Here is a 13470-nt window from a genome sequence, read left to right as displayed (position 1 = left end):
TTTATTTAAAGACGTAATGGTAAAATCAGAGTCCGGATTATTACACTGAATGAAAATTTAGCAGTTTGGAACCTTACTTCTCCCATATTTTGACATTTGATTCAAGTTATTTGAAACATTGAAGTAGACATTTTACTTGCATTCAATATGTTTGCTATATATATATTATTGTAGTTATTTTAAGCTTAGTCACCACAAAATGTTTGGTACTTCGCCAGTAAATATTCTATATTATCTCTTAATTAATATGAGGCAGTTGAAGTAGTAAGATTTAGGGATTTATTTTTTTATTATTTATTTTTATTTTTTGTAAGCCAAAAGAGTGTGTGATTACTGTAGGTTTATCCTCAAACGAAAAAGAATTAAACTGTCTTTAAAAAGTTCCACTGTTGGGTCTATTTATATAATCGTCTGAACAAAATTGCATTTTGATGCTTAATTTTAACAGCTTTTTCTCTGGGGCATAAACAAAAATACACATTTATGTCTGTGACAATAATACAGACTTATATCTTTGGCAAAAAAATATGCAATTTTATAATGTCTTAGTTTGATTGTACCTTTCAAACTAAGATTGTGCCTCAGACCTGTATTACTGACTGACTTCTGTGGAACATAAAAGACGATATTGGGAAGAATGTTGGGGTCCAAACAACACTGGACCCCATTCACTTTCATGGGCAAAAACAGTAAAGCCTGTTGTGTTTCACAGAAGAAAGCAAGTCATACAGGTTTGGAACAAAATGAGTGAGGAAATGATGACAACATTTGTCATAATTAAATTTTTTTTCCCCTTATTTTATTTATTTATTTATTTTTTGAACAAGCATTTTGACATTTTTGTGCTCAAAAGACTCAGAGTATTTTGTCATGCACAGCCAAACCGTCTCCTTTCAGCTGGAACTCATACATGTGTGTCATTACTATATAGTGGGAAGCCGCTAATACTCTTCTCCTATGTAGAAGGAATTGTGGGATTTGCAAAAGATTGCATGTCTTGCCTGTTGTGTGCAGGGGGGTGATGAGTGTTCACTACAGTTGCCTGGTAATTGTGCACCAACAGAGAGGCATTGATTGAATCGTTGCTCAACAAAGCAGAAACTGCTTATTGAGCTAATGTGCTACTGTGTTGGGATCAATTTCACAATGTCACTTTTAAAGTATAGACTATGGAGAGTGGTAGGCGTTTCAGAGCGGATTGTGCCAGAGCTTTCATATTCATTTTTATGCATGTGGACACTCAGCTTTCATAACCTAGCCTATATGTGCTAGTTAATGTGACTGTATAAGTCACAGACAGACAGTGCTTTCTAGGTAACTATATGTTTTCATTAGTGATTTGTTTGTGGTGTTGCTCTCTCGCAGTTGCAAATCACTTATCATTTACGCCTGTTGCTGCTTCAGTTATTTTTTTGCTGGTAAAACAAATCAGTCCTCCTCAGCATAAATCAGTTCTTTTGAATCTGCTGTGGAGATATTGCATGCTAAGCAGTGTCGTGATCGTTGTGAACAGATGCAAACTTAATTTCTTGACCTTGCCGTTTCATTTACCCGTCTTGTGATCGCAGCCTTAGATTTATCGGGTTGCTGTACTAATCACTTTTGAAAGGATACAAATTTTGGATTTAGCTTTTTGGATTTAAACTTGAAGTTTGTCAAGTTAGTGGCATTGCATATTTGAACTTTCAGAGTTTTTTTTTTTCTTTTTCTTGAAGTTTTTGGAGTAATAACAGAAATAATCATTTCCAGTAATGTTTACTATAAATAGTAATATCTTCAGTAATATCTACTATTTCTAGTAATATGTATATCATACTAATATTTATTACTTCTGCATAGGGCTGGGCGATAAAACGATAACGATACTTATAGTGATAAGAATTTTCCTTGATAAAATGTTTGATAAATGTTGGATACAGTGTTTATGTGCCAAAAGTGGAACAAAAAAGCACTACTCATTTGAACCGTGCTACACGGACCATTTATTCACTCGGCTCAAAGTTCAAAAGCGTGAGCTTACTAGAGCAGATGTGTTTACTCGCTGATAAGACTCGGTCATACGAGCACTAAACAGTGCTGTGAATTCAGCAAAGAACACAAATACAATCAGAAGACTTTTTAATCTACAAATTGCCATCATTTATCATGGATTTACTGCAGTAACACTAACATAATAATTGTACTTAATTGTATTATATTATTAATGTAGACAAGTATTAAAAGAGTATTTTTTTTGTGTGATTAAGCTATAGTGTTTGTTCATTTACACTAAATGTATTTAGACTACTGTTTTTCATACAAACACCTAGAAACCAAATAGTTACATTTTTACCATGGTATTGAGGGGCTGTATGCATGGTTTTAACTGTGGTTATCATGATCTAAATGTATGCTACTATAGAAGACCAGTGGTTAATTTTAATAAAACTCAAACAGTAAAAAAAAAAAAAATATGAGAATATGGGGTTGTAATTTTTTTTTTTTTTTTTTTTAACAGATGTTACTGTTTTTGATAAGGAACATAAATTTATATCTACATCCTAACTGAAGCTACAACTACTGTCAACTCAAGCTACTGTCAAATGTGCATTTCTAAGAGACGAAAAAAGATGCAATATTATTAATATTGCAGCCCACACTACAAACTGTGCTGAAGATATGCATCACCAAAGTCAGGCAACACAAACCCGTTTCATGGTATTGACAAACTATATCACTCATTAGAACATGCAGAAACTAAGAAATTCATTTTTCTATTAAGATATTTATTTTGTTAAGGAAAACATGACTGGAAAAGTGTAAAGGATTCAAAAGCGTGAAGTGTTTATCAAGTTCTGATCATAAAGAGTGGTTTAAAACCACGATTAACAGTCTGCTTTCTACAACTTTCACTTAAGAGCAATTTTGTTTCATGTAGAGATGAAATTTGTTTCATGTAGGGAAGTACGGATACTGATACTGGTATCGGTATGGGGCCTGATACTGCACTCCTGTACTCGTATACTCTTACTCATTAAAATGCTCTGGTGCCAAAAGCCGTTACCACACAGCGTGTGAAGTTGTGAACAGAGCTGTGTCCAGACAAAGAAGCATCAACAACAGAGAGCAGAGTGGAGTTATTAGAGTTTAAGGATGTCTATAAAGTACATGTATGTAATTAATATAATGAATATCGTGATATAAATGTTGGCCATATCGTCCAGCCCTATGATAAATATTCAATATTCACGCCTGCATGTCTGATGTGCTCGAGCTGCTAAGCAAAGCACTCTGAGTGGATTGAGTCTTCCTGTCTAAGTAAGTGACTCTGACTAGAATGAACTGTAAAGTGCACCAAACTTTGTTGTAATCATGAAACTATTTCTCAAGTGAAATTCATTAGGAAAGGAAAAAAAAAGTGATGCAAAAAAAATAGAATCGAGTCCCATTCTTCACCAGGTTACAAGAACAGTGTTTGCTCTTATATTCCTCTCTCTCTCTTTCTTTTTCTCTCTTTGGTTCAGTGTAAATGGAGACAGAGAAAGAGAAATAGAAGGAGGGTCATAGATGCAGACGTAACGCGAGAAGCACCTCTTGCCGTTTCAGCGCTCGGGCAGGATATAGCGACCCTTAAAATGGTTAAAGCAGTCAAACTGCAAGGGTGGTACAGTCAGTCCTGTGAGTTATAGACTGGATATGACAAATGCAGTGGGGCCACAGGGAGAACAGCATATGAGGGAACATCCAGAGGCGGCGCAGAATACTTAAAGTCTCTCAAGGCCAGTAGGGATTTCTGTTTAAGAAACAGAGCTGTTATGGATTCATGATTTATGTATGCAAACTCAGAATGAGAAAGTAGATGGTTTTTATTCTTTTGAACAGTTCTACCGGACCAGCGATGGGAGAATCTAGATAGCATTCTAGCTCATATTCATGCCACTCGTTCAATCAAGTTAATTAATGGTTAAGGGAGCACTCAACTCAGTCCTGGTTAAAATCACACAATCTCAAGTGTATGTTTCTCACACCTGCGCATCTGTTCATTAATATGCATGCTGATAAATGTGTGTGTGTGTGTGTGTGTGAGTGTGTGTGTGTGTGTGTGTGTGTGTGTGTGTGTGTGTGTGTGTGTGCGTCAAACGTGTTGTTCTCACATGCTCTCACCTATGCAGTGACAAAACTGCTCTCCTAATCAACGCTGATGTAATCAGCAGTCAGCCCACCTATCTCTCTCTCACTAGCTGTCTCTCCATAGCCAGCTCTTCTAAAACAGATTTCCCTACTGCAGTGTACCATTCCTGTTAACAGGTCATTGCCGTCAGGAGAGCTTATCTTCCAGTATGGGTATATTGTGTTCACGCTTGTATACCTGCAAACTAAATTACATGGCTTTTCCAAAACAGTAGAAAATCATAAGAAAACCAGCTGGTGGTATTGTACAGAATAGCTGGAATATAGAACACATATTCATATGCTTCAAATTCTTTTGAAATGTGAGTGTGTATCTGTCTGTCTGTCTATTTATTTTGATCTACTGAATATCTACATAAATGTTTTAAATATTTTATTAAGCCTTCTGAGCAAAAGAACAAAAACTTTAATTATTGTTTGAATGGTTGTTTGACATTTTTGAAATGTTAAAAATTGTTAGTTTTCCTAGTAAACTGACTTGCCTTAGACTTTAATGTGCTGATGTCAAAATGTCTTGTATGAATTGATTATGTACATAATGTTTTTTTTTTGTTTTGTTTAAATGGCGAGTCACAATATCTTGTGATTGGTTGAAGTACTGTAAGTGGATTGAATATTATAGAATGTACAAATCAGTAATGCTGTGATTTTATAGGTATTATGTATTATGGAGTTACATTATAGATATATAATTTCAGGCTATTAACTGCAAATTGGAACCCTACATCTATATTGTACACTTTTGTAAAGATGTAAAATGTGTCTGAAAGAAGTCTTTTAGGCTCACCAAGATTGCTTGTATTTGATCAAAAAAAAAAAAAAAAGGGTTGTATGTGAAATATTACAATTTAAAATGTATTTTAAAATGCCGTTTATTTCAGTTTAGATATCATTTTTAACAGGGGTAGCTTATACATTAAAAAATCTAAATGCATCTCTCTCACACACAGTTTATTGTATATATAAACAGTTTACAGTTAAAACATTTTGTTTCTGTCCCATTCCAGCCCTTCCAAGCTACACCTGTGGGAATCCAGGTCAGCTGCTGAATGGCATGCAGCAGGGCTCTACTTTCAACATCGGGGACAAGATCCGCTACAGCTGCAATCAGGGTTATGTGCTGGAGGGTCACACTGTGCTCTCCTGCCTGGCCACTTCCTCCGGCACCGCTGCCTGGGACTTCCCCCTGCCATACTGCCGAGGTGAGTCCAGGGGCTCCAAATGGGAGAGGTGGGACTGAACCTCCTCAAGAGAGACTCAAGAGAAGGTTACCAAGTGTCTTTATCAGCGCTGACAGATATCCCGGCATTTAGTAGCAGGTTGGCTGCACAGTTCTATTTTTCCAGGATGAGACGCAGCAGAGACCCCCGAGGTGATACCTGCCGACGTGTGAAAGCCGCATAGACGTGTTGTGTGAGACAGCGAGGTCACGTGGTAATGTGTTAGCTGTTGACTGAGGGAGAGGGATATCCAAATGCTCTCGATCATGATACACTGAAAACATGCTGACAGTTCGAGGCCAAATATTAACACAATGTTGAGCCCCACTGACGTGATGTGCTTACATTTTGCGTCCATTCTGTTATACGCAAAGCACAGGCTCATAAGTATGCATAAATGAACTCTACATGGGCATATTCACATATTCATGACAGTCTCATAAAAACATACACAGGTCTTGCAGTTAATAAAACAATGAAAACATGCTCCGCAGATAATAGCATGTATAATGTATTAGACATATGCGAGTGCAATGCACAGTAGCTTTGGTCTCCAGATCGAGTGTGAGTGTGTTCTTGCAGGCCAGTATGAACCAGGGCCATCTGTGCCCGGGCTGGGGGACAGGAAGCCCACGTAAAGACACACATGCTAAGACACGCAATGCCAGAAGAAGACCCCCTCTTGCCAATGCTGAAGCTCCATTATCCTTCACTGGCGTCCTTCCGCCCCTCGTTATTCTTCTTTTACATTGTACAGTTTTTAGTCTTTTCGTCCCTGTATTTTTCTCACAATCACACCACTTTGCTTTCTCGTGCCAGGTGTTAGCAGTTCATGGATTTGCTGAGTCCCGATCCAACCATATGTCTCCAGATGCTCATTCCTTCTTAACTTTAACAATAAAGTATTTATTAAAAAAATTACAGGAGACATAAGTGTGCCATATTTGTATGAGGAATTGAACAGCAAAGTGAATTGAACTGCAATTCTTGGCACAGTTAATCTGATGGTTCTTAGCCAGCCTGCAGAAGGGTACAGCAGGGCTAATGTATTTATGGATTTTACTTTTAGACAATCTTTTTTTATTTATAAAAAAAGTGTCAGAATAAACTAATCTCATATACAACCTATGTAATGAAAATAAAGTCATAAGTGAAGTAACCTTAGACTTCATCTTAAGTTATTTAACATATTGTATTATTTTGTGGTAACCGTTGCATTTATTTATTGCTAACGTATTTGTTGAAATTGAGATGTATACATCATCTGAGCTGAAGCTGAATAAATAAGCTTTCCATTGAAGTATGGTTTGTTAAGATAGGACAATATTTGGCTGATATACAATTATTTGAAAATCTGGAATCTGAGGGTGCAAAAAAATCAAAATACTGAGAAAAATACCCAAGCGACTTAAGACTGGTTTTGTGGTCCAGGGTCACATATACACTAGGGCTGCAACAACTAATCGATAAAATCGATTATGAAAATCATCGACAACGATTCTCATTATCGATTAGTCGGGTCCGGTTTGCCCACAGTGCAAGTCCAACTTCAACCGGTCGCGTCAACTTACAGCACTGAATTAGCATTTTTATGGACAAAATGCATCTAAAAATAGTTGAGGAAACAGAATGAGATGCTGCAGGAGAGTTACGTGATCCAAGCTGCCCAAAACATGAGAATGCTTTATTTTAAGCTTTAAGCTAATGCATTTGCGTAATGGCTTGCCCTGTCAGGCGCTTTGACAGATGATGCGTGTGCGTCCTCAGCACAAAAAAACGTTCAGTTTAAGGTCATATCCTTATGTATAAATGTCACAAATTCACGCGAGCATTTACATTTTGCATAAAGCCTGACAGTCTGTGTTAAGTTTTAATCTTTACTGAATGAGCGGCGGGCGCGTGCACGCGCGTCAGACAGCCGGAAAAGAGAGACAATTAATAATCAGCGCAAAAATATGAATTGTGCTGAAATATCTGTTGTTGAAAGTTAAATCGAGGTTTAAAGGTCAACATGCATTGCGAGTATTTTATGAGAGTAGGAACTGTAAGGGGATAACAGCGTGTAATTGTCTGAATATAAATATCAGACGCTTCATAACCGCCTATTACACGATAAAGAAATGACAGGAAGACGTGACTGTGATCAAAGTGAACGTGTGTTCCTGCAGAACATTACTCTTACCTATTGGTTACAACTGAGTTTGTGGTTTTATTCGTCTTTATCTTTCTTATTTTATTTTTTAATGCAGAGATTTAAACTATATTCACTATATGCAATGCTTAAATGTATTAAAACAAATTTATGTAAGGTTTTTAACAAATTATGGTTTGTGCCACTGCTGCTCTACACTAACAGTACTGGTGATTACCAAAATCATTTTTTATCTTTCTATTGGTTAGTCCTCCAATATGTGTAAGCTCGTTAGTAACAGTAGTAGGCTATTTCTAATGCTATAATATAATTATTGCACTTATCTATGAAAGAAAGACAGAGAGCTTTATAGTGTTTTTTTTTTTTTTTCAGATACCCAATTACAGTCCAAAAGAACATAAACAATGCCAGCAAGAATGCAAGCTGTTATGAAGGGCATAGGAGGCCTTTTTTATGTGAATAAATACTATTTAGTTGTTTAAGTTTATTTGCCCAATAAATGACAATAACATATTTGATTTAAACAATTAATAATAAATTGTTAAGGACTGTATGTTTTCATAGCATGCAGTTTCATAGCATTCACGTTTGTATGAAGGACATTGTGCACTATGGGCAGAATGTGGAATAGAGCGTTTTTTTGTCAATAAAAAAAGAAGAAGATTTTTTTTTTTTTAAATCTGATTAATAGAAAAATTTATCAAAATAATCGTTAGTTGCAGCCCTAATATACACAACAACAAGATGAATCCTAGAGTTATAATCTCATCTATATTTATACTTCTATAATCAGAATAAAGACATAAGGGAAGTCATCTTAACTTTTTAATTACTTGTATTTAATGTAATTTAAGTTTAAAATTTTACTTTTTTATTTGACTTTATTTTTATTTGTAATTATTTTGCAATTTTGTGGCAGCCATTGCATCTATTTATTGCCATATTTTTTAAATCTTGTTTGTCCACATCTTAGTGCCACATAAAAAAAGGGGGAAAAATTATATATATAAATATATATATATATATATATATATATACAGGTGCATCTCAATATTTATTTAATACACGAGTTTCACAATTTGAGTTGAATTACTGAAATAAATTAACATTTCCACGACATTCTAATTTATTGAGATGCACCTGTATATGACACTAAATCGCTGTTCTATATGTCCATTTGGCAATCTTATCTATTTTTGTATCCTCTATCATCCTGCATGCTTTATCTCTCTCCAATTTTAATGGTTTTCTGATTAATTAACCATGCAACTGACACCAAACAAAGTTCTGCTCTGTACACATGTAGAGAAAACAGCAAATCAAAGGCTGTGGTAGCTGACAGCAGACAGCCTCCTCTCTGGCTCTGATTATGGGTGGCCAGAATGTGGCAGGAGGTTGGGTCATTTCCCTTAAAGGAGTCGCACAGGGTCAGTAAGGCTCCAGAAGCCATCTTGCTTCTCTTTCCTCATCACTGCTTATATATCTTCCAGGCCTCTTCACAGCGATCAGTCTGTCTTATTTACCACTTCCTATAGAGCATATTATAAATATTTGATCTAATAAGTCTATATTTATATACAAAACTTAATACTTTCCCAGATGAATATCAGATCTCTGCTTCTAAGCATCTCCACATTGTCTGTATCCTCACAGCCCTCTCAACCCCCTCATTCACTCGCACTGTGGGAATTCATTCAGTATTCCGCATTCAAAACGTCAGAATGGCTGGCTGCTGGCATGCCACCCTCCTCTACGGCACACCGAACAGGATGCTCGTTCCAAAAGGAATATAAGAGAAAACCGAAAAGTTGAATTATTACGGACTGGTTGGATCTGTTATTACTCCAAAATCCTTTTCTTTTCCCCGTTGTTCTTCTCCATCAGTGCTGGCTCTTGAGTCTCAGGGTGCTGCTGCACACCACTCGCTGCTGTGTTACCATGGCAGCCGCAGAGCCCGAGGAAGGCAGTATGAAGAAACATGAAACACAAGCAGACCATCTTTTGTAGGGACTTAGATCTTTATGCATCACACATCATCCATTTATTCAAGGCAATTGAACAAGTCACTTTGACATAAAAGAGACTTCCTTGGGCAGTTCAAAGGTCTGCTTGAGCTTATTAAGGAAACTGATTGATGTAAACCAAAATTCTGTTATGTGCAGTAGTTGTCAGGAAATGGGGCAGCCTTACAAAACTAGGGGTGTTTTGATACGGGTTTTTTTTTTTGTTTTTTTGTTTTTACATACTATATGACATACTATGACAATGAATGCCATGTGTACTCTAATATATTGTACATTGTACTTCATGTACCATGGCACAAAAATGGCTCTGCTGTGGTAAAGCCAACAGGTTATGCTTGTCTCTTTCTGATATTACTCAGTGATGGACACTTTTCACATTTGTGGGGTTCTCAGAACCAGAAATCATCACTGTTGGGTGTACTTCTATATAGTGGTGATGGGGAAATGACAGAAAGTATGGTTTTTGTGTTTCCATTTGCTCCAATAGTAAAAGAAAGTCAATGATAGTCTTTCCAAAATGTTAATGGCAGTCAGAAGAGAGAAAAATTAAAATTTACCATCATTCCCTCAACTGTTATATAAGAAACTTGCACAATAAAAATACACATATTGTACTGTATTTAATGTAATGTAATGTAATATAAATACTATACAAAGTATAGTGTTATAAATTTACATTAACATACAAAAGTTTGGGGTGGTTCAGATTTATTTATTTTTTTAAGCATTATCTTATGCTCACGGCTGCATTTATTTTATTAAAAATACAGTAAAAACAGTAATATTGTGAAATCTTATTACAGTTTAAAAGAACTGATTTTTATTTGAATGTCTTAAAATATAATTTATGAATGTTGTAATTCAATTATATTTAATGTATTAAAATATAATGTAAATGTGTTGCTGTTTTTTTTTTCATGCAGTCGTTACTCCATTCTTCACTACCATCCTGCGGAAATATGCTGATTTTGTGCATAGGATGCTTCGAATATAAATATCAAAAGAACAGCATTTATTTTAAATATAAATCTTTTGTAGCATTCTAAGTGTCTTTACTGTCACCTTTGAACTATTTAATGCATCCTTGCTGAATAAAAGTGTTATTTTATTTAAAACAAAACAAAACAAAACCCCAAACGTTTTAACAGTATTGTGTGTGTAGTGAATTGTGATTGGCTGTCTTTCTGACATCTATATGCATAATCAATTGTGATTGGTCTTGTGTTCCTTTCATATATGTAATCATGAATGCCAGCACTTGCAAGCACTGGTATTACCTTCATGAACTGTTAATCTAGTTTTAGTGATGCTTTTAGGTTTCTGCAAATACTAAATACATTTCCACAGCCTTTTATAAATATTAGCAGTTTAGACATGAAGTCACAAAGTCTCTACAAGATCAAACGACCAAACTGAGAGGCAGAGCTGAGGCCAGTGATCGGCAACGTTCTGCTGAAGTGTGACGGAAACTCACGGCTGGAATATCAATAGCCGGTCCTCCTTCCCCTGCCTCCATTGCACTTTTTTCCCTCTCTCCATCCCTCTGTTCTAGAACTCTCAGAGGCTGCTCCTCACACATGCTCAGTGTCTCTCCGGGGAAATGTAAGAGTGACGGATCCGACGGAAGACTGACAGGGCCCAGGTCCTCCCGCCGTTTTCCACTCACAGAAAATAAATCATGCGATTAGCCAGTCACCGCTAATGAATCCCATGCTGGCCTGTCAGAGAAGAACTCATCACCCATCAGTGACAAGCAAGCTCCTTCACCTGTGTGAGGCATATACACACACTCTGCACTCGCTCTGACATAGAGTTTGTTTATTTGGTTGGTGAGAGAGAATTTTGCCTGCTAGGTGTGATGACTCACTTTTTCTCTTGCGTTGTCTTTCCTTCCTCCCTCTCGAACTCACACACGAACGCCAACTCAAATGCCTCCTAAACAAATCTCCCATCACTCTTTTTCCCTCAACCCCTCTTTTGCCCCAGAGAGCCTCCTAGTTATCATTATGAGTCACTCACTCGCTCACACAGAGGCTCTTTGCTCCTTTACATGCCTGGAAGGCAACATATCCACTTGGCATGCACCCATAATTCATAATTCTTCTGTAGCTATCAAACTGGGGCTTTACAGGGCAGGAATGTCTTTTTACTGTAGGTGTGATTTCTATTTATTTATTTTTTCTCTATATACAGTGGAGTTCAAAAGTCTGAGACCACATGCAAAATAATTTGTATAAAATAGTAATGTTTATATCAATTCCAAATAAATGTTAATTTTAACTTTCTATTCATCAAAGAATACAGAAAAAAATGTATTGCATTTGCCACAAAAAAAAACAGCACAATTTTCAACATTGATAATAATAATAAATGTTTCTTGAGCAGTAATCACAGGAATACATTACATTTTAAAATATATTCAAATAGAAAGCTGTTACTTTAAATTGTAATATTTCGCAATATTACTATTTTACTGTATTTCTGATCAAATAAATGTAACCTTGATAAGCACATAAAAATCTTACCGACCCCAAACTTTTGAATGGTAGCGTACATTTAACTTAAAAAAATTTATCTGATTAGTACAAATTAGTTATCATAAAATGAGAAAAATAAATAAATGTATTAAAGAGAGAAACATTGACAGTTTGAATGAGAAATATTTCTCATATCTGTATATTCAGAAGAAAGATTTCTGAGTATTTCTGCTACTTCAGCATCAATAATCATACAAAAACGTCCTGAAATGTATTATAATGGTAATTGTTATGCTGATAATATAATTTATTTTAAACAAACAAACAAACAAATAAATAAATAAAAAGTCTCAGACTTTTGGACCTTTGAAGAACTGCAATTTCAATAGACTTTAATCAGGGTAGATGCCATTTTGAATTTTGCGTGGATGAACGAGGCTGTGAGGGATAGACTTACAGTTTTCAAAATGGCACACACTGTGTGAAGGTCCTTGATCACATGTACTTTTCTAAACTTACAACTTTCAAAACTGTTTCATGGAATTGTTGTCTGCTGAAAGTTTTTTGGATGTTTGGATGTTTCTTCAGCAGAACAATCATTATGTTGATAAACAACAGTACAGTCCATTGAACGCACTGTAGGATGTTCATTCCTGACAAACACCAAATATGACTTTACCTTGACTAGGGTCTGTTGAGATGACCCAACCTTGACACCTCAGCTAAACATCTTAGATTCTATATGATTTCTGCCAAAACTCACCATGGATATCTTGTAGTCCCCAGTTACCTGTACGATCTCTAACAAAGAGTTTTTCTGACTTAGCAGCTACAAAACCACTTTTAGATGCAGCCTGGTTGTCTTTACAATTTTTTATATTAATTTTATGTACGTTGTCCTAGAGACAATGTCTCTTTAGGTGATGTTGGGGAATAGTCTTTTTGAAAAGGAGGTCAGGTATCTAGACTCAACTTTTCTCAATGTCAAAAAGTTTTGATTTCTTCCTTTTTCTCAGGGGAGGGATGCATAGCAAAAAAACAGGGGGAGGGAAGTCAGTGGGTCTGTTGCTTCGCCTTCACCCACAGTTGGCTCGGCTCTTTTTCCTCACCTCACGGACTCGCTGTCAGGAAGAAAGACTGAGCATCAAGTGAGCGAAAAATAGAGAGATTGCATGTGATTTACTAAGGAAGGCTGGGAGAGCCAGGGGGCTCAATTACCACAGCAGCCTTTAAGTCCCTATTTGTTATATAATTGTTTCCTTAACACAGTTTATAGAGTAGAAACAGGTTTTGACTACAAATAATGAACAGAATTTTACATAGATCTCAATTAATTACCCCCATGTTACAGTGTGTTGCATCACTGGCCTGCGAGTGATGCCCGAAACCTCAAGACCTCCATTGTGTGTCACCCCCCCCCCCCCCCC

General features: G+C 36.3%; 1 protein-coding gene across 1 annotated transcript in view; it reads left to right on the top strand.

Moving 5' to 3' along the window:
- The window catches only part of LOC107698986 (CUB and sushi domain-containing protein 1-like), a 320519-nt gene that overhangs the window by 83722 nt on the left and 223327 nt on the right, over positions 1-13470 (top strand). The window contains exon 4 of the mRNA XM_016500120.1: positions 5178-5372. Coding sequence (XP_016355606.1) covers positions 5178-5372 — 195 coding nt within the window. The remainder of the gene's footprint in view (positions 1-5177; positions 5373-13470) is intronic.

The sequence above is a fragment of the Sinocyclocheilus anshuiensis genome, unplaced genomic scaffold (genome assembly GCF_001515605.1).
Source record: "Sinocyclocheilus anshuiensis isolate Anshui unplaced genomic scaffold, SAMN03320099.WGS_v1.1 scaffold74, whole genome shotgun sequence".
NCBI lineage: Eukaryota > Metazoa > Chordata > Actinopteri > Cypriniformes > Cyprinidae > Sinocyclocheilus > Sinocyclocheilus anshuiensis.
The sequence above is the reverse complement of the archived record's forward strand: the minus strand, read 5'-3'. Positions and strand labels throughout refer to the sequence as shown.